Raw genomic sequence first — 25,270 nt, forward strand, 5'->3', positions numbered from 1 at the left:
TTTAGTTGCAAACCAACATGTTACAATGGTTACCAACCAATGAAAATCAACCTTTCTTTAGGAAAAGAACTAAAAAGTACAAATGCAAAACATGATTTAAATCAATCCACCCTACCTCTTGTACAAACATAACCAAAGTCATCTGACTTGCCACGCATACTGAAGAGTGTGTGTGTTTACCAGACTTTTCTGATACAAAAGGCTGAGTGGGAAGACACTTGCCAAATGGGGAGAATTATTTTTGGAACAAAGACAGAGTTAGTTCAGTCAACAGACCAACCAGATTTATTGCACATGTCCAAATATAAATTCTTAGTACATCTGGAAAAGTAGACAGGCATAGTTTTTTCCCCCCCAACAGGCTTTACAATATAAAACTCATGATCACAAACAAATGTGAGAAATCCGAGGCAATCAAAGACACATTATGAGAGTTTCAGAGTAACAGCCGTGTTAGTCTGTATTCGCAAAAAGAAAAGGAGGACTTGTGGCACCTTAGAGACTAACCAATTTATTTGAGCATGAGCTTTCGTGAGCTACAGCTCACTTCATGTAATATAGCACAATGGATTAAATCCCTTTTAAAGATAAATATACATCCTCATTTGACCCCTTTCTGCTAGAAAATACATAGTTATTGTTTACACTTTCCCCCTCAGAATGAGCATGGATCTTCACAGCAAAAAAAAAAAAAAAAAAAAAAAACACCAACAACCTTAACACTGGATCTTAATGTCTGGGAAAGAACTGAAGGCCCCAAAAGAATGTCCTACACCTCAGGGCTCAGTTCTAGCACAGATATTCTTCAACCTCTTTACATATGACCTTCCTAACACCACCGCCAAACATTTTATCTATGCAGCCATCATCTGTCTGGCACTACAGGACAAGGATTTCAGTCACCTCGAGTAGACCTGAATGCTGAGATGAAAGAGATGGTCCACTACTGCAAAAGATGGAAAATTAAACCTAGTACCAAAAAGACAATGTCCAGCTGCATCCATCTGTACTATACGAAGGCCAACAGACAGCTCAACATCTTCCTGAATGAACAAAGGCTGCACCACAACCCATATCCTGTGTATCTAGGTGTTACACTGGACACCTTGATTTTCAAGGAACAGCTTACCAAGACCTCACTCAAAATAAAGACAAGAAACAACCTGAGATCAGTAAACTAGCTGGTGCTACCTGAGGAGCCAATCCACAGACACTAAGAAAAGAAAGGTTACCTACTTTCCATAACTGCAGTTCTTTGAGATGTGTGGTCCATATTTGTGGTTCGCAGTTCTTGAAATGAAGATACTCAGCTGAATGAAACCACGCACATAACAACAGGTACTGTGAGATCAACCAGCCGGGCCTGGGTGCTGGTCCTGTCCAATATCTTACTTCCTGACAGAGGGCTACAAGTTCCCCTGCAGAATCTGCTCCTTAAGGTGCAAGCCATGCCATATCTACCCTGTTTAAAGATGCGTTTAATCCACTGATGCACTGTCTCAGGGCAAGGATCCCCGTTTGAACAATTCCCTCTGGGTGGCATATTAGGTAGCAAGAACAAGCTTCATACGCAGCCAGCGCCCATCTCATAAGAAGGGTCATACTGGGTCAGACCAAAGGTCCACCAAGCCCAGTATCCTGTCCTCTGATAGCGGCCAACGGCAGGTGCCCCAAAGGGAATGAACAAACAGCTTATCATCAAGTGATCCATGCCATCACCCAATCCCAGCTTCTGGCAAACAGAGGCTAGGGACACCAGTCCTGCCCATCCTGGCTGATAGCCATTGATGGACCTATCTTCCATGAATCTATCTAGCTCCTTTTTGAACCCCGTTATAGTATTGGCCTTCACAACACACTCTGGCAAGGAGTTCCAGAGGTTGACAGTGCATTGCGTGAAAAAATACTGTGTGTTTGTTTTAAACCTGCTACCTATTAATTTCATTTGGTGGCCCCTTGGTTCTTATATTATGAGAAGGAGTAAATAACATTTCCTTATTTACTTTCTCTACACCACTCATGATCTTATAGACCTCTATCATATCCCCCCTTAGTTGTCTCTGTTCCAAGCTGAAAAGTCCCAATATTATTAATCTCTCTTGAGGAGATTATACCCCTAATCGTTTTTGTTGCCCTTTTCTGAACCTTTTCCAATTCCAATATATCCTTTTGAGATGGGGTGACCACATCTACACGCAGTATTCAAGGTGTGGGTGCACCATGGATTTATATAGAGGCAATATGATATTTTCTGTCTTATTATCTATCCCTTTCTTGATGATTCCCAACATTCCGTTTGTTTTTTTTTTGACTGCTGCTGCACACTGAGTGGATGATTTCAGAGAACTATCCACAATGACTCCAAGATCTCTTTATTGAGTGGTAACAGCTAATTTAGATTCAATCATTGTATATGTATAGTTATATAGTCAGGATTATGTTTTCCAATGTGCATTACTTTGCATTTATCAACATTAAATTTGTTGCCCAGTCACCCAGTTTTGAAAGATCCTTTTGTAGCTCTTCGCAGTCTGCCTAGGACTTAACTATCTTGAGAAGTTTTGTAGCATCTGCAAATTTTGCCACCTCATTGTTTACCCCTTTTTCCAGATCATTTATCAATATGTTAAATAGGGGGACACCACTATTTCTCCATTCTGAAAACTGACCATTTATTCCTACCCTTTGTTCCCTATCTTTTAGCCAGTTACCAATCCAAGAAAGAACCTTCCCTCTTATCCCATGACTGCTTATTTTGCTTAAGAGCCTTTGTCAAAGGCTTTCTGAAAATCTAAGGTGCCACAAGTACTCCTTTTCTTCGTACTATATCCACTGGATCTCCTTTGTCCGCATACTTGTTGACCCCCTCAAAGAATTCTAGTAGATTGGTGAGGCATGATTTCCCTTTACAAAAACCATGTTGACTATTTCCCAACAAATTACGTTCATCTATGTGTCTGACAATTTTGTTCTTTACGATAGTTTCAATCAATTTGCCTGGTACTGAAGTGAGGCTTACTGGCCTGTAGTTGCCAGGGTCACCTCTGGAGCCCTTTTTAAAAATTGGCGTCTCATTAGCTATCCTCCAGTCATTTGGTACAGAAGCTGATTTAAATGATAAGTTAGAGATGACAGTTTGTAGTCCTGTAATTTCACATTTGAGTTCCTTCAGAACTCTTGGGTGAATACCATCAGGTCCTGCAGACTTATTACTGTTTAGTTTATCAAATTGTTCCAAAACCTCCTCTAATAACACCTCAATTTGGGACAGTTCCTCAGATCTGTCACCCAAAAAGAATGGCTCAGATTTGGGAATCTTCTTCACATCCTCAACAGTGAAGACCGATGCAAAGAATTCATTTAGTTTCTCCGCAATGGCCTTATCGTCTTTGAATGCTCCTTTAGCATCTCGATAGCCCAGTGGCCCCACTGGTTGTTTAGCAAGCTTTCTACTTCTGATGTAGTTAAAAAAAATTTGCTATTACTTTTGGAGTCTTTGGCTAGCTGTTGTTCAAATTCTTTTTTGATCTTTCTAATTATATTTTTACACTTCATTTGCCAGAGTTTATGCTCTTTTCTATTTTCCTCATTAGGATTTATCTTCCACTTTTTAAAGGATGCCTTTTTGCCACTCACTGCTTCTTTTACTTTGTTGTTTGACCATGGTGGCTCTTTTTTGGTTCTCTTTCTATGGAGGTATACATTTAAGTTGAGCCTCTATTATGGTGTCTTTAAAAAGTATGCAAGCAGCTTGACAGCTGGATCCATCGTCTAGAGCCCTCATTTGAATCTTCCATGTCATCTTTGGGTAAAGCCCAATAATTTCAGATGCGGAGTGATCAGATGTGCTGCTAATGACTAAAAGTGGGGTCTTCGTGACCCCCCTATTTACCACTGTAACCTAGTTAGAAGATGTAGACCCATACTTGCAGGCTGCATCCGTCAGCAAGGGCTGCCTGGTTCACTCAGCTATTGAATAGTTAGTTAGTTAAACTCTTTTAGATTAACATGCTTGACTTGACCATCTATGTAGATGCAATCGCAATACATACGTGTGTACACATGTGTATGCACAAACACACACAATACACATGGATCTATTTCCTAGACGTCCAGAACATAAAAAACAACCTTCATATTTTAGGATAAATTATCTCAAATCCTCTCATTTAAAAATCAGTTAATTTAAAATACAGAATGGGCCTGGAAAACTAAATCCTATCCAGCAGTCAGTAGACACAACTCAAAATATTTATGGAGTAACTAATTAACTTAACTGAAACACAAAAGCAATTGGCTTGGTGTGTAACAGTAGAACCAAAATCATGACTGACATTTAAAAAAAACACACCCACAAACACCACCACAACCTCTTGAAATTAGGGGGAGTTTTCATGAGACAGAAACTGGCAAAAACAACAGATGTGGATACAAAATTATTATTGCATTATAAAGTTTACCACACTTTTGATGTGTACCTTTCCGCAAATAAATCAAGGAACACCCTACAAATAATCATTAACTACAAAATAAATCTCATCATCATGTCCGTTAATGTAATTAGAAGGTGACAAAGTCTGTACTAAGTAATATCAGTAGTAATATATAATGTACAAGTGATACCACAAAAATTACCACAGTTAGATGGCCATGTGGAGAAACTGAACACTTTCTAGTAAGAATCGCAGTATTTCAAGGCTTGGCACTCAGCCCCATTTTGTTCATGTTGGTGCTCCATGTACTTACAGAAAACATCCAAAGACTTGGCACTCCAGTGCATGCTATTTGAGGATGATGTAGTGCTCACAGGAGAGAGCAAAGAGGAAATGGAAGAAGATTTAGAGAGAGGGCGGTGCATATCTGAAAGAAATGGCACAAAAATCAGCAGAAATAAAACAGTATAAATGGTCTACAGATTCAATGATACCTTGCAGGAAGACAATGAGACTAAGTCTGCAGAGTCAGCCATGACCAAAGATACAGAAGTTCAAGCACCTAGGCTTTGTAGCACAGAACAATTGTGAATTTATAAGCAGAACAGAAAAGGCATGGATTAAATGGGGAGAAGTGAGTGAAGAGGTCCGTGATAGGAGAATGCCCATCAAATTGAAAAGTAAGATTTACAAGACAGTAATTAGGCCTGCACTTTTGCATGATGCGGGATACTGGGTACTGAGGAAGAGACAAGAGCAGATCTTGTACACAGTGGAAATAAAAACATTAAGATGGATGCTTGGAGTTACAAGGATGGACCATGTTCAGAACAAACAAATTAGGGGAAGCGTGAAGGTGGTACCGGTTATAGAAACACTGAGGAAATCCAGGCTTAGATGGTTTGGGCATCTGAAAAGAAGATCGGAAGAATAAATAGGAAAATGGGTGTTAAACTTAGAAGTGAAGGGCAAGAGAAAGGATGGGAAACCCCAAAACTACATATATGGGTGTCATACAAATGGATTTGATTAGCTGTGACGTTTTCACAGAACTGCTCCAAGACAGACTGGAATGGAGAAGAAGGAGTCAAAGAGCCACCCTATATAGATGGGACTAAGGCTAGAAGAAGAGATAATGTACAAGTGGCAGCAGAACAGCTAATATAAAATAATACTTCACTTACATAATACCTTTCTTCCAAGGATTGCCAAGTGAGTCTCATACTACATAGTATTACTATCATTTAATGGCATCCCATTACAGCTAATATATAAACTAATTGACCAAAGAGTTCCAAAGATCTCTGATATCATATATTCAAAAAAAAAAAAAAAAAGAGAGAAAATTTACATTCACTGACATGAATGCTCATCCCCTAAATCCAGGACCGGCTCTTGGCACCAGCAAAGCAAACATGTGTTTGGGGCGGCACAATCCCAGGGGCAACAATCTGGCCATCTCTCTTTTTTTTTTTTTTTTTTGCTTGAGCAGTTGCGCTTGGGGCAGCAAAAAACCTATAGCCAGCCCTGCCTAAATCCTATCATTTTTCCAAATCAAAACTAGTAGATTTAACATTTTACAGTTGTTTTGCTTAACAAAATCTGAAAGTTTAGTTCCGTCTATTTTTCTTGAACAAATAACTTCAGCTTCTGCTGCTACCTGGCAAAATTCAAGCTTTAAAGAAATCTGTCAACAACATTTTCAGCTGATCATTCTGTGTATACCTGTGGGCAGTTAGTTGGTAATGCACTAGTTACTTATTTACATAAAATTTTAAATGTATATAATACAGAAGCTAAGAACACACACAGATAAACACAGACAGCATAAATCTTTAGCAGAAGCTCCTGGGCCACAAAGTATCCCCAAGGTATTTTTATTTATTTATTTATTGGAAATGTGAATTTGAAGATCATTAAATCTTGTTACTTTTCAAAATGTAGATCACTTAACAACTGGCAAAAAGTGGATTGTGGACTTCTATAATGCAGTCTGTAGCTGTCCTCATTTTTAATATGCAGAGATGACAGGACGCAGTGTCATGCTCCATCTTGATCTTAGCTGTGGCTGCTCAGATCAAGCAGCAGTACTGCATGCTGGGACATGTCTCCATGGGCTTCATGTCTGTATCAAAGAGGTGGGCAGCTATAGTCAGCTCCATTTTATGTAAATTAGTTGTATCCGCTACACTTCTGTCAACTTGCCAGGAAGCCCTCAGCTGAGCAAAGTTTGGATATCCAGGACTTAGAGAAACACCTGTGCTAAATATTTTTGTTGAGTCACTGTGAAAACTGAGTGTTTAATAGCCCTGAAATCTTTTCACTTTTAAAGAGAAGTGGAGTGGACCAGTAGATACATAAGCTGCAGTAAGAAAGAACAATTGATTTAATGTTTTTTGCCCCACCCCCCTTTCTTTTTTTTTTTTAAAATGCTCCCTTGCAATTATACTTTGGCTTGCTTACCTATTCTTTATTAATTTATATTTACCATATTTTTTAAAAAATCACATTATGTTAGTGAAATAAGTTACAAGAATATATGAATGGGAGCCAAATCAAAAAAGCTCCCACACAGGAAATGAAATAAGGATTCCCCTGCATTGCAGTAAGGGACAACAAACCACAACACAAGAACAAATGATCGTGAAGTATGTGGTGGCACTTTTGCATTTTCAGCAGATTCTTTACAAGGCACAAATCCATTATTTAGGTAGGTCTTTCTTTAGCGTAGGGTATTTAAGCAAATAAACATCTATATTTAGAAGACATGGGGCATGAGAAGTAAGAAGTGGGAACCCTGCATTATTTTTATAGAACCAATGTGTGCTAGGTCCTTTTCAGAAATCTAAATCAACGAAGTCCCTGCCCTAATGACCTTATCTAAAATTAGGAAAGGGGTAGGAGGAAAGGAAGGAACATGAAAGTGAAGCAAGCTGTTTCAGAATGGCAGAGATCATGATGGTTCCAAATATTTTCTAGACTTCTAACAATAATTTATGTTTACTGTGTAGCGTAAACTAGGTAAGAGGATTCTAAGTAGGGTTATAGGTTTGCGTCAGTAGTAAAAATGTCATAGACACTGTGATTTTTCAGTTTATCTATTACTTGTGTCGAGCCTAGCTCAGGGCAGGCGATCAGGTGGTGCCAGGGCCAGGAAGGAGGCAGGGTATCGCAGGGGAGAGCCCCATCTGCACACTGGAGCAAGACCCAAAGGGCTGGAGTAGGGAACCAGGCCAGCACTATGGGACAGGAACCATCACTGCAGGGTGAGTGCAGACCAGGCTTGCTCTGTAACCCCATCCCCTTTGGCCCCCCGTGTCCCAGGGCAGGACCCGACATCTCACCCAGGGCCTCCCACCTCCTGGTGATAGGACCTGACTCCTCCTGCATGAGTTCCCCACTTTAAATGGCACTCACATCACTTTACATACCATTTCCCCCCTAAACCGGTGACCTTTATTAAATTTACCATGACCACTCTGTGATTTTTGATAAAAAAATGCCATAACAAATCTGCAGCCCTAATTATGAGGACGGGACTGAAAACAAGTTTTGGCTGGATGACAACAACTAGCCAAAGGTAATACAGATTTAGGAGGTACTTGACTGTGGAGAATCAGATGGATTGGAGCACAAGAGTAAAACATTTTTCAGCCTAAGAGGCAGCATGAAAAAAAGGAATGGAAACAAAGAGGGAAAAGGTGCTGTGGTCATGTTTCTTTGGAGTGGCCACACGCTGTGTCCTGGGGCCTGCTGCAAGAGGAGAGCTAGAGAAGTTATGCCTGTATCACCACTATACCAGAACACCCCAAGCAGTCCTCTGTGCTGTCTGGTTGTCTTAGGGAGCCTGGGTAGAACAGAAACATCTGCTGTCAAGAGTAAGGAAGAGTGATGCCTTCCTTGGTGTGGGGAAGGCAACTGTTTAGCAGTCCCCAGCACAGAACACTAAGAACATAAGAGGGAGCTTGTCCAAACTTGCTCAGAGGAGAGTGCTCCAAAGACTCCAAGACTGCAGGTTCTTCTATCCCTACCAGCTTGCAAAGGAACTGGTCACCTTCCATCAGCTGGAGCCAGACACAGTAGAACTTTTTACAGCCAGCAAACTTCTCATGTACAGGGAATATCACCTAAAAGTTTCAGTGTGCCATCCATTTACTGGCAGGGCGGAACTATTCTCAAGTATGGCAACTGGTAATGGTAAAGGAACAAAGAGAAAAATCTCAAGAATCTCAATCTGAAGAAAAAATTAACCAAAATAGGAACTCTAATTCTCCAAAGTGAAATTTATGTAAGAATTTATAATGTAAAGCAAAATTTCATATTAAAATAAAACCCACAAAAATAATATCTACTCAAAATCCAAAAGTTTCATAGTAGTCATGTAGTACATTCAGAGACTACAGCTGCCCTATGACACAGTATGCCTGGACAGGTCAATCTACATTTGTGAAATAGCATTAAGGCACCTTTGAAAACAAAACAATTATTCAGCACATTTTAAGGAAACAGTGTCTGAAGTGCAGCAAGAACTCAAACTAGAAGGTACCATCTGCTGCGATAGACAAAGCCATTTCCAAATGTTACAGAGCTATTCATTAATCCCCTGACAGCTGTCAAATAGGAAATAGTAACTAAAATAAACTCTCAAATGCTATCTCAAGTAACTTTACACTCAGAGGGAATTTAAGCAGTGACAGATAACATACTGTTAAAATTATTATACTATTGCCATTTCTTAATATACCTTGAAATATTTAAAAGTAAAATCTTAAAGGACACTCCTCAAGGTTAACAAACCCAAAATTAAAAATAAATTTTAAATATCTAATTCCCCCATATTCAAGTGCTGCCATGATCTTGGGAAGTCAATTTATTCCCCAAACCTAGGACTTCATCCTGAGTAGGGTGTTGAGGTTCTTTGGGATTGTACATGTGCATATCTCCACAAAACCCCCCTTACATTCTGTTTCAAGGCCATATCTAGCCTTGCAAAAAATTAGCATGCTCACAAAAACTACTAAACAGGTTTTAACTACTATGATTGTAAACAAGATTTTGCATCCAGTGTAGACAGGGCAAGTCATGTTTTAAAATATGTTAGCTGGTTGTGGTCAACCCCAGGGTGCCCACTAAGGCTGAGTAAAGTTGTGTTAGTTAAAATGTGTTAGTTAAAAGGACTCATTTTCCTAGACAAGACATGGCCTTTATAAACTAAGTGTTGAATCCTATTCACTGTAACATGACATTTGCTCTGGGGACCATAGTGAGCTCTGATCACTCTCCTTACAATGGGGGGGGTGGGGAGAAAACCTGGATTTGTGCTGGAAATGGCCCACCTTGATTATCATACACATTGTAAGGAGAGTGATCACTTTACTTAAGCTATTACCAGCAGGAGAGTGGGGTGGGGGGAGAGAAAACCTTTTGTAGTGGTAAACACCCATTTTTTCATGATTTGTGTGTATAAAAAACAAACATCTTCTGTATTTTCCACGGTATGCGTCCGATGAAGTGAGCTGTAGCTCACGAAAGCTTATGCTCAAATAAATTGGTTAGTCTCTAAGGTGCCACAAGTACTCCTTTTCTTTTTAGGAACAGAATAGACGAGAGGAGGGGATAGCTCAATGTGCACTTACACACACACACACAACACAGCTGAGAGGTCTAAATTTAGATCTCTCAGCTCTAACAGCATCCATTTATATGAAAGGTTGGATTTTTTTTTTAAAGCAACCTATCCACAGTTCAATAAAGATTTTAGAAACACACTATTCCCACTTTCTACCCTTTTATTATGCTTAAATACATGCTTTTTCAGAAAGTCTGTATCCATATAAATATGTTAAAATGAAATCTATTACCTACACTATATATAACAACCTTTAAAAGCAAGACCAGCCTTGTAAAATTTCAGTTTTATTTTGTTTAGGTTTTGACGGATAGTTTCTGGCCACCTGGGGCAAATTTGAGTTTGAAGTCGCTTTTATATTGTTTTATTTAAATAAGAAAGTAAAGTATTTGATCATCATCCTATTAAGGATTGATGAGTAGATTTTATGCCTATACTAATAAATGTTCATGGCTATTTTGCAAAACTACATAACGTTAATAAAGATCAGAGGGGTAGCCATGTTAGTCTGGATCTGTAAAAGCGGCAAAGAGTCCTGTGGCACCTTATAGACTAACAGACATATTGGAACATGAGCTTTCCGACGAAGTGGGTATTCACCCACAAAGCTTATGCTCTAAAACGTCTGTTAGTCTATAAGGTGCCATGGGACTCTCTGCCATTAATAAAGATATTATTCCTAAATATTTTTAAAAGCCAGAACATTTGGGGGGGGGGGGGGGGGGGGGGGAAGAGACACACACACTCTTACAACAAAGAATTGTAGAATACAGAATTATAATTGCACACCATTTCATAAAATCATAGCTAGCAGGGTAGGAAAAACACCCATTGGGATATTCTGTCTGATATTGCTGCCACCCATTCACTCCTCCCCTTCAACTTGCAAGGAAAGATTAATTAAAGCCTCTCTCATTCCTACTAACATTTAATCTTACCTACTTTTGGAACTACAGCCCCACACTGAGCGAAGCCTAAACTGAAACACTAAACTCTCCTATCTGCTTTTATCACATGAATACCTATGTATCTTTCTAAAGCGGTCTAAGCTCAAATGTGTCTTGCTGCAAGAAGTAGTTACAAATAACACACGGGTTGTTTTTTTTAATGATCTCAAGATTCATCTCATCTGATGACAATTTAATGCATAACATCTTTTAAAACAATTTAATGTCAAGTAGTGCAATAAAACCAGGTTCTTTGGCATAAGGATAAATTTGGCTTTACAATGAGTGGCCAACTCATACTAAGGTACGGTTGTGAAATATGGCCAAGTGTCATCTGGTAATCTGAGTTGCCTCATACCTAGAGAAGCATTTGCCAAACCCAAACAACAAAAATACACTCCACACATCCATTTAGTGTTTTTGAGACCATTCACCCTCGTCCTGTTGATAAACTTGCATCTAAAAATGATCCCAAATCACGTACATAACATCAATAATACTTACCTAATTTACCCATTGTCAGTCTCTCTCAGTTACTACCCTGGGTGTGCCACCTCAGGGCCCCTTTTAGTGACCATAAAGAAGCTCACCTTTATTTTCTGTTAAACCTGAGGTACACAATATTTCTATTCCTAATTAGATTGCTTCTCTCTGAAGCCAACAGCCTCCATCACTAGCACTGACGGCAGCTGTACAACAGCCACTCATCTGTCCATGCAGAAAGACTAAAAGCATCATGAAATAGTTGAAAGAAAAAGAAGGGGAAAATGGATTACCGATGGCCAAATGTGATAAACTTTTAACATTAAAATGTACACTTTTTAGTTACTGGAAAATGCAACTCCTAATCCACAGCTAGGGGAACTCAGCCCAACCTGACCGACCTATGTGCTTTAAACCGACTGGATCAGTGACAGTAAATAGCTTACCGGGATGAACCTTTGCTCTAACTCAGCAGTGAGAATACCCATAGCTGGTATAGTAAACAAAACTACAACAAAGAAGGATAGGATAAAACAGGATCAAGAGCTGCACAGGTGAAAGCAAAAACTTACAAAGAACAACAAATAAAAAGTTATTATAAAGCTGAGCTTTTATAATGCAGCCACACATCCCTGAATCATCAACTGTCTGGTATCCAGAGAGCAGATGTCCAGAAGGTCTGCATATGTGAATGTTATTCTAACCATGAACAGCCCCGGGTAAAGCTGAAATAGAACTCAACACAGACATTTACAGGGACTATTCCTATCATGAAAATTATTCACTGACCCATTTATGTCTAATGGCTGAGACCCCTGAAAATTTTTGACTGACAGTAAAAAGCACTGTATCTTGCAAAAATGTCTTATGGTTTGATTTTTTTTTTTAATACTATTAGCCACCATGCCAAAAAAATTCATTTCAATGAAATTTAACACTAGTCTAATATAGATAACTCCACCTGCTGCTTACCAGTTTACCAGTCTAACTCTGGTGCTTAACAGCATTAAACTACACTTATTATATTTGAATGTTACCCAGTATTTGCCCTGTAGTACTGTATATTTTTTTAAACTGAAACAAGATGAAAAACAACATTTAAGCTTTATCACCATTTCATTGGTCGCCTTCAAACATGCCCTTCCCTCTATTCTGTGTATTACCAAAATGAGTGCCATGTGTCATTCTCTCCAATGACTGACTTCCTCAGAAACCAGAAGCTGACCAACAACTGGGCTGCACCAACATCTCCATCCTTATGCACAGTAGGCCAACTGTGAGAACTAAAATGGACTTTTTTAAGTTTACTTGGAGCCCTAAACACTGCAGGAGACAGAGCAGGGACAAGGTTGACACTCAAGCCTCTTGATACGACTTCCCCGGGAGCAACCAGCTGTAGAGGTAGCAGAACACTGACAAGCCCTGAGAACAGCAGTGGACCGCCACTGCTGATTGCACCTTGGTGAACACCCTTGGTGCTGCTGAAAGGCCAAAGGGCAGCACTCTGAACTGTTAATGTTCTAGGCCCCTGGTGAATCACTGGAATCTTCTGTGTGCAGACCGGATATCTATGTGAACATAAGCATCCTTTAAACCAAGAACTGTGAACCAGTCACCCTTGTTCTATGATAGGATTATAGAGGCCAGGGTGATCATTCCGAATCTCAGGCAGCAAATAAAAGCATTCAGCTGTCTGAGATCTAGCATGGGCTTCCAGCTTCCTTTCTTCTTGGGGGATGAGGAAATATTTTGAATAAAATCTTTTTCCCCCATGCTGAGCTAGAACCAGTTCTATGGCTCCCAGATGGAGTAGGTAGTCTACTTCTTCTCTGAAGAACCTCTCATGAGAGGCATCCTTCAAGAGGGATGGGAAAGGGAGAATACCTCTACTGTATAACCAGTGATGATAATCTCCAGAATCCATCTATCTGACGTTATGAGGTGCCAAGCATGGAACAAGTGGCCACCAAATGGGGTGCACAAGTCTGGACAAGGTAAATGTGGAAGTGGGGCTGCTTTGCAACTCTCAAAAGTCCTGTCAAAAGGATTTTTTGGTGGGTGCTAGGACTGGAAGGAGAATGAAGGCACGACATTATGCTTACTATGCTGCATTCTCTGGCATTTCAAAGGTCATTCATAAGCACTCTGATGGTAGAATGGTTAAGGGTCTGGTTGTTGTATATAGGGCTGAGTCTTGGGATATTTCTTGCAAGGTGCTAGGGTACAGACACTCAGTGAGTGAAGGGATGCTCTTGAGTATTTGAGGGAATGCAATGACTGATTTTTGTCCTCGTTGAACACGTTATTTCCCTTAAAAGGCAGATCCTTCATAGTGGGTTGGTCTTTCCTGGGAAATCTGGAGTTTTGGAGGAAAAAACCTGTCTTATTACTATGGACATTGCAATCAAGCAGGAGGCTATATCTGCTGCACCCACTAAGGCCTGGATGGCCAATCTAGCCAGCAATTTGCCTTCATTGATAATTGCTGGGAATTAAAGTCTACCTTCTTGATAGAGTTTGTTGGTGAATTCCAAGAACTTATTATAATTAATAAAAATCATACTTTGACAGTAAAGCTTGACAGTTTGCTATGTGGAACTCTTAGCTCACCAAAGTGAAGTTCTTTCTTCTGAAGAGGTCTAAACATTTGACCTCCTTATCAGAGGATGTAAATCTTGAGTAGTTTTGCTTGCCCTTTTGGGTGGCAGTTTGCACCACTTGAGAATTCAAAGCAGGGTGTGAAAATAAGTATTCTGCTTTCCTAGGTGGCACAAAGTATTCCCTCTCTGTTCTCTTTGCAGTGGGAGAACAAGTGGCTGGAGTACGCCAGACCATCTTGGCCAGTTTGAAGACAGCCTCAAGAACTGGCTGTTCCATCTTACTGGAACCAGCAATCTGGAGGATGTCTAGTAGCTTATGAGGGGTGTCCTGTACTTCCTCCAGGGAAATTTGGAAAGTCTGCAAATTCTCCTCAGGAGGTGCTGGCACTGCCTGTAGCAGTTGGGCGGTGACAGCGAAGCCGGTGCGACCATCCCATTTGTGGGCGATGATAGCCTTGCCCAGGTGAATTTTTCTGCCTAGTCTGTCAGGTTGCTCGTCTTCCTCAGATAATTCCTGAGGGTTTGATGTTCTTCTCTGTGTGGGGAAGCTTGTCTTGACTTCCGGTATGACATTACAGATTCAGGATGTCACATATATGTATCCCAGGAACACCCCAGTAAGGCCAATGTGAGGAATCATAGGGGAAATGGGGCAGTCCCCATGGAGGGGGATACCATTGGTCCCAAGGTGTGCACAGCCCCTCCTGTGTGAAAGCAAAGGTGTCCATGAAATCTTGGACCCTCTGTCAGGGCTGAACCCCGTCTTGACGGTGTGGTAAAGCTCTCCCGCTGACACTGAGGGGAACGAGCCTTCTATGTTGATCCACAGTGCCATTGGTACTGGAGATCTTATTACGCGTCAGCTGGACGACGGTACTGCAGAGTGGCGAACTGATGGTGTGAGGACATCACTGGCTAGTAACTCATCCAACAGTATTGGCAATTCTGGATCCATGTAGTTAGCAGTGTCCTCTGGAGCAGTGTATCTAGCCCCCCACACAAGACAGCGGACCAGGCTTCTTTCCCTTATTGGCACCAGTGGTACTGGCTTTGCCCTAGTCTTGAGTATCAACAATCCCTTCTCATTTCATGGTACTGATGATGTAGGAGGCATCTGCTGCCTTCTTTTCTTCACCAGTGCCAATCTTGGGCCCACTCTATCAAGTAGGGCTGGTTTCAGGGCATTCTTGCCTTTCAGTACCAAGAAATCAGAACTGTACTCCTTGTGAGCTCCTGACACTCCGGTGCCAGGGTGCAAAGTTTTACTGGACTTAGATAGCATCAGAGAGGAAGTCCTCGTTTTGGATGATGACTTGGAGGGAGATATCTCATTTTTCTTGTAAGAATGTTTGCTCTTACCCTCCTCATACCTTTGTTTGGAAGAGCCATCTTGTTTGCCAAGATTCTCCCCAAAGCTGGAGACCACTGTCCTTGGATGGGTGCTTCACGGTGCCTCTGTCTGATGTACATGGAGGTCTGATCGGCCGGGATTGAACTGGGGCTTTAAAGCACAGTCCATCAGGAATCTTTTAAACCTGTGCTCATGGGCTTGATGCTGCATTTAGAAGGGATATGAGCATCCCCAAGGCAATGGAGGCATGTGTCATGGTCATCCCTGGCAGGCCACACAGTCTTTGAATCTCAGGATCCTGGGCATACTAGGCATCCCCCCAGGGGTACGGGGTCGGGGAGGACAGGACACCCAAGCCCTCAGGACTACGAAACTGTCTACGAACTGCAGAGCTTCAGTCTCAGACCATGGGCAGTGGAAAGAAACTGTAGAGGTAGTCAGCCCATGCTGCCACTCATGACCTCGGTTTGAAACACGAGGAGAAGGGCAGAAGTGTGAACCAAAAGACACTGCTAGCAAAAATCTTCCAGTCTCAAGCACATGCACATCTCGAGTGGCACACACACGGGACGATCACTCAAGAACTAAGAGAATTCTTACATACCATTTGTTCTGCAATAGCACCACAAGGTTTAAGGAACTGAACAACATTATAGGCAATAACAATGAAGAGTTAGTTTCTAAACTCATGTAGTATGCTAGTTAATATGTGTGTACGTATATTGCTTTTTTCCTTATTCTAGACCATTACCTGTAAGTGAACTAACAGTTTGGACAAACATGCAAAACAGACCTGAACACCATACAGTTAAATATAAACACAAAGTCTGTTTATCTTTTTTAGATGTTATTTTCTTGAATTATTAACTAATGAGAAGTTTATAAGTTGTTACACTGGAATCAAATTTTTAATTGTTCCTACTTTAGGTTTTTCCTTACCTCCACTGTAGCGGATTGCTGTAGCAGGGACTAGCAGGGTTGCTCTGGGGTTGTGGGTTCAGGTAAAAGACTAAAGGAGAAGTCGCAAGAGCACAGTCCGCACTAAATGGGATTTTAAGGTGTTGTAGACCTGGAGCAGATGTAGGAGAGAACATGTGCTGATGAACTTCACTTCCTCGGCAGTGGGAGTACAAAGGAGAGGAGATTCTGACAAGGTACCACAGTAGAAATAATCAGTGTCAATGTCATGTGTTATTGCTTTTATTTTTAAAAAAATAAAAATTATTTAAAAGTTTTTCTATTAAAGTAATTTAATAAACTAAGTGGTCAAAAGTCATCCTTTTAATCAACACCTGAACTTGTTCAACTGTTACGCTGAAATAACCAAAATGTTACTGGTAGCCAATGCAACACTAACTCAACATTATTTTTTCACCGTGGAATTATTTGATCCTGAACTGGCCAAATTTTCCATGCCAAACGTAAGATAATATGCAGTGTAGCTGTAGCCGTGTCAGTCCCACGATATTAGAGAGAGAAGGTGGGGAAGGTAATATCTTTTATTGGAACAACTCATGGCAAACAAGCTTTTCCACCTTGCATTTTGTTGTGACACTGGGAGTACCTTTCCCAGACCTGAAGAAGAGTTCTGTGTGTCTCGAAAGTTTGTATCTCTCACCAACAGAAGTTGACCCAGTAAAAGATATTACCTCACCCACCTTGTTTCTCATACATAGGTGTATTAGAAATACAGTAACTCCTCACTTAAGTACCTCCCGCTTAACGTTGTTTCAATGTTACATCCCTGCTCCATTAGGGAACAGGGCTCCTTTAAAGTTGTGCAATGCTCCCTTATAATGTCGTTTGGCTGCTTGCTCCATCCACTGCTTGTAGGATTCTCTGGAAGAGCAGCAACTTTACAAGGGAGCATTGCACAACTTCCTCCTCTCTGACTCCTCCTCCTCCCTCCCAGAGCTTAGGATTTTCTGAGACGGAGCGGGAGGAGCGGGGACATAGCACACTTGGGGAAGGAGGTGGCGAGGCAGGGGCGGGGGGAGCTTCACTGCCGGTGGGTGCAGAGCACCTGTTAATTTTTCACCCTTAACTGGGACTGAACTCTGCCATCATTCAGGAGGCTGGAGGGAAGAGCTTCACAAACATCATCGCTGAGTATAATATTAAATTGCTTGTTTAAAATTGTTTAAAACTTATATTATTTATGTATATAATACCTTTTGTCTGGCAAAAAAATTTCCTTGGAACCTAACCCACCCCCCCGCAATTTTTAAATCTTAAATCTTCTGAGAAAATTGGATTTGTTTAACATCGTTTCGCTTAAAGTCGCATTTTTCAGGAACATAACTACAACATTAAGTGAGGAGTTACTGTACTTTCTGTGAAAAGTATATTACACAGATCTTTAAATAGAAAACATTTAGAACATCTTCAAAGTTCTTTACAAACATTAACTAATTTAGCCTGATAACAGCACTGTGAAGTAGATATTCTAATTTCAGTGATGGGAAAATTGAGGCACATAGGAGTTACGTGACCAATCACAGTAGATCAATGGCAGGACCAGGATTAGAATTAGGAAGACTCCCAACTGTGTGCTCATTTCTCTAAAGTATGGATTGGATGAATGTACTATAAGGTAGATAGAAAGCTGACTAGATCACTGAGCTCAACAGGTAGTGATCAACGGCGCCCCACTATAGAAAGGATGTGGACAAACTGGAGAGAGTCCAGTGGAGGACAACAAAAATTATCAGGGGGCTAGTGCACATGACTTACGATGAGAGACTGAGGGAACTTGGCTTATTTAGTCTGCAGAAGAGAAGAGTGAGGGGGGATTTGATAGCAGCCTTCAACTACCTGAAGGTGGATTCCAAAGAGGATGGAGCTCAGCTGCTCTCCGTGGTGGCAGATGACAGAACAAGGAGTAATGGTCTCAAATTGCAGTGGGGGAGATCTAGGTTGTATATTAGGAAAAACTATTTCACTAGGTGGGTGGTGAAGCACTCGAATGCTTTAGCTAGGGAGCCAAGTATCAGAGGGGTAGCCGTGTTAGTCTGTGTCTACCAAAACCATTAGGAGTCCTTGTTGTTTTTACCTAGGGAGGTGGTGGAATCTCCCCATTTAGAGTTTTTTAAGGCCCGGCTTGACAAAGCCCAGCTGAGATGATTTAGTTGGGGTTGGTCCTGCTTGGACTAGATGACCTCCTGAGGTCCCTTCAGACCCTAATCTATGATTCTATGATAAAGAAATAAATGTCTGGGCTATTAAAATAATTTAAATGTATTAATTTCTAATATGATATGAAAGTCTTTTTTACCCCAGATTTTTAGCATGCTGAAGGAAAATAGTCTGTGTATATTTACATAAGAGAATATCATAACTATAGCAACATGAGTTACTACACTCCAAACAGCTGAACGTATTTTAAGGTCCAATGCTACACTCCTTAGTGACACAAAACCGGCCAAAGTCTAGTACAAATGCTGGCTGGCTGGCAGAATCCTTCACAAAGTATTCCAAAAATTATTCTTTGAAGAAAAATATTGCATTTGCTACCAACACCACAGGTCTGCTAGGCCTGTTTACAGAACTCAGTATCGAATTTGCCTTAACAGCTACACATTAATACTGAGAACTATTGTTTTGACCCCTTACGTTTCTTGAAAACTAATTTGGATAGGATTTTCATCATGACCAACAAATAAATCAACTTCATCTGAAGTTACAATTGGAATATTTTGCATTTCACATTAGGTAGTATAATAATTTTTTCCCCACCAACCCAAAGATGCATGAGCTGTTATACTAGAATTAAAAGACAAATTTTAAATAATTAAATATAAACCATAAATGCCACACTTATATTAAAACTATGATCCTCAATCAAGATTTTACATATCACAAAATGAAAAATTTTGTACCCAATCCCCAAAATTTAATCCTTACATGTACAATGAACGCTCAATTATTAATTATTTTAGTTTGGGGGATGCAGCAAGAATTGTGTTGCAGACAGGAGTGATAGGTACTATACCAGACGATAAGACTGTACAAGATTGTAAATTCTTTGGGGCAGGGACTGTGTCTTTGTTCTGTGTTTGTACAGAGCCTTGCACAATGGGGTCCTGGCTAGGACTTCTGGGTGCTACAAGGTGGTATTATACAAATAATAAACAACATATGTTGTATTAACTGGGCATAGATATTAACCTACTTTGCTTTTGGTAATACATAAATACATAAAAGAGCTTCATCTGTCCTGTTCAAAACATTAAATACAGTAGTATAAAAATTTAGGATAGACTTTGGTTATTGTTCTTTTGGGCCCAAATGTTGCGTGTTAAAGTACTGAAATTATCCAGAGCTGCTAACGTTGCCTGCTTTAAAATTCCCTAATGAAACCAAATGCATCTGATCAGTAAGCAACCCTTAGTTTCTGGAAATCCCCACTAGCAATATGTACTTAAACAGCTGATGGGGCTTACAATCTGCTGACAGAAAGGTTAAGCCTTCCTCTTCTCCTCGTCCTCTTCCTTCATCATGAACTAAATAACACAGATTCACTTAGCCTCCATGCTTACATCCATACTCTTTATATAAAATTTCTTTAATTTTTAAGATCAAAATAACACTAATAATGACTTGCTCTTATATAGTGCTTATCAGAAGATTTCAAAGCGCTTTACAAAGGAGGTAAGTATCAAAATAAAATATGTTCCATAAATCGGTATACTTAAAATGCCTAGAGTTGTACATTAAGATGAAAATTTCAGGTAATGCAGCAAAAAGATTCTCATCTCACCTAAAATATTTGGAAAGTATTATTTTAAAAGGAAGGAGGGCTTCAGCTGCTTTGCGCTTTCTCACTGCTCTTACTCTGATAGATTAAAGTTTATTTCCCTTTTAATCTGTTTAAATAACTCTGTTTTTTAAATAAAAGAATACAAAAAGCACAGAGTATGACGAGTGTTCAGTTTTACCATAGCAGTTAATGCCATATACAATACTAAACAAATATTAGGTGCCTATTTAAACAATTATTTTTAAAACTATAAAAGATTGCATTTATCTGGCAACACTTTTACTTCCAGTACATCACTCACCACAGAGTTTTGGAAAATAATATTTCCTATGTACAGCTAAATGAAAAGTTTGACACTGATAAAATGCTCTTTCAATGATTAATCCTCTTCTAAGTTAAATTAAGATGACATTTGTTGGCCATGAAAAATTCTGGGTATTTTCCCTGATAGTTTTCATATGCAATGCTAAATTGTAATTTTTTTTCATAACAGTCCTTACTGGATCCGCAGAGATGGGGCTCCAAGTCTATGTTGCCTCCGTTTCATCATTGTACTTTCTGATACACTGTTTCTTCTCAGAATAAGAGATTTAAAGCCAGAAAGGAGAAACCCGCTGTTATCACTCCAGTGCAGAGTACAGAACAATCAATGTAATACAGAGCTCTTCAAATATCCCCAGTGTCACCACAGACTTTATGAATTCAGTAACAGCCCAGACTAATCAGCCAGCTCATATCAAAATCTAATTATTTTTAAAGAAGTCTTCCACAAGTCTATTTCTAGCATCCATGAACAGGAAATGAAGACCAACAGTATGCAGCAGTAGTACTGAGAAGCCAAAGATACAAACTAAGCAATCTGATCCGTCATACAGACAGCAATGTACTGCTGACATCACTCACACTTAGAGCACAGCAAATCAGTGGCAAACTTTTTCTGGGCTTCAGACAGCAGTGTCACGTTCACTCTTAGTGAATCACAAGAAAAATGCAGAACCAGAGAGAGAGATGGCATACTGGAAAAAACTCTGGCAGAAATCTCACATACCAGCTCAAAAATTCATCCTGTGATAGGAATACAGTCATTGCTCCCACCCAGAGTCTCTGGGAAAGTCATGAGCAGTGCAAAGAACAGCTGCTCTTTACTGGGGAGGAAACATACTAACTATCCCATTTTTGGAAATCAAACCGTGTAAGAATCTGCAGAACTTCCATCTTAAAACATTCATAATGTGTTAATTTGTTAAACTATGAATTTTACACACAAGTTAAACATATCAGGAACAAATACATAATCAGGTTATGTTCTAGCTATTTCTTCTTTCCTTCTTTATGAACTTCAAAACTACAAGGACAAATTGGCACTAGAACAAACCGTCAAAGGATATTGATGACACTAGAAATACACAAGGCTACACTACGATAATAATCTTTTGTAGGGCTCAAGAGGTTCCCTTGCATCCCTTAAATCTCTGAGTCTTGCATTTTAGTTTTTGAATGGTAATTTCTATCGTTAGCTCAAATCAAACTCATGCTATTTTGCATGGTTGTCACAAACTACTGTCCATCTTTCCTGAAATCCATTATCTGCAGAAAGTTAGCTTTCCAAACTAACATTCCACATGAACATCTTGTCCAGATTTTAATTAAAACACTGTGTCTAAGAGATTGTGGTGTATTTTTAAAGGAGTATTTAACATTTTCAAATATTTATAACCATAACCACCATTTATGGTTCCTCATTGGATAGCAGGTCAAATTCAAAGTTATGGTCCTCATCTTTAAAGCCTTCCATGGAAGCAATCCAAGTTACCAGACAAATGCCTCTCTCTACAGCAGGGGTCCCCAACACAGTGACTGTGGGTGCAATGGCACCCGCCAGGGCAGTTGTGCGTGCCCGCAGGACACTGCGCCGCCGAAAATGCTGCCGAGAAGTGTTGCTGTTTCTCGGAGGCGCTTCTTTCCGCTGCCGCTTCTTGGCGGCATTTCGGTGGCGGGGTGCCACAGTCTTCTGGGAATAGGAATGTGCTATTCCCACAGAAAGGTTGGGGACCACTGCTCTACAGGATCACGACCTCCGCTGACAGCTATGTACCACGGGAACAATGGAATTGTCAACCTAAAAAATGAGACCTATACGCCCAGGAGACGGAGTTTTCTTGACTACTGGTCCTCAAATCTGGAAGATGTCAGGACTATCACATACCTCAGCACCGTCAGAGAAAAATGAAAAACCCAGCCACCTTCCCACAATTAGCACCACCAACAGCAAAATAACAAATAAAAAACCCCAAACAAACCAGAATCCCAGTTCTCTGGTGGAGACTGAAGGAGAGATCATAGAATCATAGAATATCAGGGTTGGAAGGGAACTCAGGAGGTCATCTAGTCCAACCCCCTGCTCAAAGCAGGACCAATCCCCAACTATATTTACATGTACACTATATAATAATAATTTTATGATGGTCCTGGTATGAAAATTAGGTAGATTAAATAATGGCAAATTTTAATTAAAAATCTGCATACAACATTTTCCCTATTTTTAAAATATTGCTAAGAACCTCCTCAAACACAACAGATCAATCCTAAAATCCTTCTCATGTACCAATTTCCCCTTTACAAACTATACTTCAAATAATTTCAGCAAGCCCCATATACTACTGGCAACGCTGCTATGGAGCCTCTGTAGGTGCAACTCCACGCATTCCAGCTCCTGACTCAGCACCTCATATCAATTTAAGAGCACTAGGTTATTTTTAATCTACTGCTTGTGAGTGTTTCTCTTCTGAGTTGAAGGGAGGAGTATAGTTAGAATGTAAAATCTCTCTCATCCATTTATTAAAAAAAAATACCACAAACTGAAAAGGCATTATTCTTCTTTATTTCCAGATCCAAGATGGCACAGGATAGGAACAGAATGCCACACCCCACTTCCTTCTTAGAGCACCATCGGACATTCTTTATCCATTTTCTTCATATTATATTCCCTCACACTTGAGGCATTGTACTGTCATGGCTGCCTTTCCCCTGAGTAAGGGAAAACTGCACATGACTCATCAACAGAACTACCTTATTGCCAAGAGAGACTGAAGCTGAGTGATATAATGCATTTCTTCCCAGCGATAACTGTACTGTCTCCATAACTTCCATGCTCTCTGAGCATGAAAGGGGAAAGAGACAGACCAGAATTCAAACCAAGTACTCCTATACAGCAGTGCACAGCCTGTCCACTAAGATACCAGAGTCTCCTATTTTGAGCAATGGTGATGTCTTACCTTATCTCTTTGCACTTTGGATATTTGCACTATTAAGGAATATTTGCCCCCCACTTCGCTTTGACATTGTAAGTGTGATAACATTAGCAAGGCTCCTCATAATCGCTTATAACCATAACCATGTTAGGTTTAATCTTCACCTAATATATTGACCAAGAGATTTTGTTTTCCCACCCATATGATATCCAAATTATTAGTACAGAAACCGAGTATATAATCTTTATTTAATTCAGGTCTTTGTAAAAAAAGACTAGAATAAATGTGCAAATTCTCTTCCCATGCTTGCCTTTATTCTCTTCAGTCCAGCAAGTCAAAATATTTTCCGTGTTTTCTCCAGCTAAAACTTTTGTTTCCTCAGTTTTAAGTATGAAGGTTTAGAAAGATTAGAAGTAGAAACAGGCATAGTTTTAAGTTTGGGTTTAGCACATTCTCTGAAAGCAATTTACTTCTGTATAATTCCACTGAGAAGGGATTTGGAAGAAAATTTACTAACAATCACTAACACTTATTTAATCCAACATCCCTGGATGGGTCAGTGGCAACAGAGATAGAACCAAGGACAAGGTTCCATATCACAAAGATTTTAGCAGATTCATACATGTCCACACAGTGACTACCCATTAGAGGGGGACCAAGAACTAACCACACTGTGTGTATGTGCGTTACACATTTGCTTTTGTCAAACAACATAATACTGCACAATGCATTTATTAAAGACCCAAATAAAAGTTTGGGTAAGGCAAAAATAGCTATATAAAAAAAGAAAAGGAGTACTTGTGGCACCTTAGAGACTAACCAATTTATTTGAGCATGAGCTTTCGTGAGCTACAGCTCACTTCATCAGATGTTCTGATGAAGTGAGCTGTAGCTCACGAAAGCTCATGCTCAAATAAATTGGTTAGTCTCTAAGGTGCCACAAGTCCTCCTTTTCTTTTTGCGAATACAGACTAACACGGCTGTTCCTCTGAAACCTATATAAAAAAAGGTGTCTTTGACCACCAAAACAGCTAAGAATCTTTTTAATTTATCTACATGCATAAATGCATCATAAATAAAAGTTAATCCTCTTCCAGGAGAGAGGATGGCAAATTCTGTAACTGATGTGCACCATCTTAGAATGACAAGGTGGGTGAAGTAATATCTTTTATTGAACCATCTTCTATTGGGAAGAAAATACGCTTCCGAGTTTACACAGAGCTCCTCTTCAGATCTGGAAAAGGTACTTGGGCTATGTCTACACTACAGTTTACGTCGCAGAACTTATGTTGCTCAGGGATTTGAATAAACCCCACTCCAAGACCGACATAAGTTACACCAACATAAGCACTGGTGTGGACAGCGCTATGTCAGTGGGAGAACTTCTCCCATCGACGTAGCTTCCTCTGCTTGCAAAGGTGGCTTTATTATGCCAATGGGAGAGCTCTCTCCCATCGGTATAGAGTGCCTTCACCAGACATGCTGCAGTGGTGCAGCTGCATCACACTGCTGCAGTGCTGGACGTGTAGACATGCCCTCAGAGTGTCACACAACCAAATACAAAGTGGAACAGATGGTTTAGCGTAACTAGTTAACACATATTGTAAGAGACGATTTCAGATGAAGTAGCCAGTTAACACCTCTGCAGTCATAGGACAAAAAAGGGGGGTTAGTGGATTACTGATTCTTGTAATAAGCCATAAATCCAATGACTTTGTTAAGTCAACGATTTTTAATGTCTAGCAAAGTTATGAATTTAAGCTCCAGGCTTGTCTTTTGAAGGTGTTGTGTGCATTTCCTTTGAAGATGAAGACAGA

General features: G+C 40.1%; 1 protein-coding gene across 11 annotated transcripts in view; it reads right to left on the reverse strand.

Moving 5' to 3' along the window:
• Positions 1–25,270, reverse strand: part of MAST2 (microtubule associated serine/threonine kinase 2) — a 391,471-nt gene that overhangs the window by 160,618 nt on the left and 205,583 nt on the right. For 5 of the 11 annotated variants that reach the window (XM_075131874.1, XM_048862147.2, XM_075131875.1 and 2 more), the window contains 2 exons: positions 20,703–20,774; positions 16,383–16,589 (listed from right to left, as the gene is read on the reverse strand). The exons of 3 other annotated variants lie outside the window; for them this stretch is intronic. In XM_075131874.1, the coding sequence (XP_074987975.1) occupies positions 16,383–16,589; positions 20,703–20,774 (279 nt within the window). The remainder of the gene's footprint in view (positions 1–16,382; positions 16,590–20,702; positions 20,775–25,270) is intronic. 3 more of the 11 variants (XM_048862150.2, XM_048862157.2, XM_048862158.2) reach the window with 2 other exon arrangements.

This window comes from Caretta caretta, chromosome 8, assembly GCF_965140235.1.
Source record: "Caretta caretta isolate rCarCar2 chromosome 8, rCarCar1.hap1, whole genome shotgun sequence".
NCBI classification, from domain to species: domain Eukaryota; kingdom Metazoa; phylum Chordata; order Testudines; family Cheloniidae; genus Caretta; species Caretta caretta.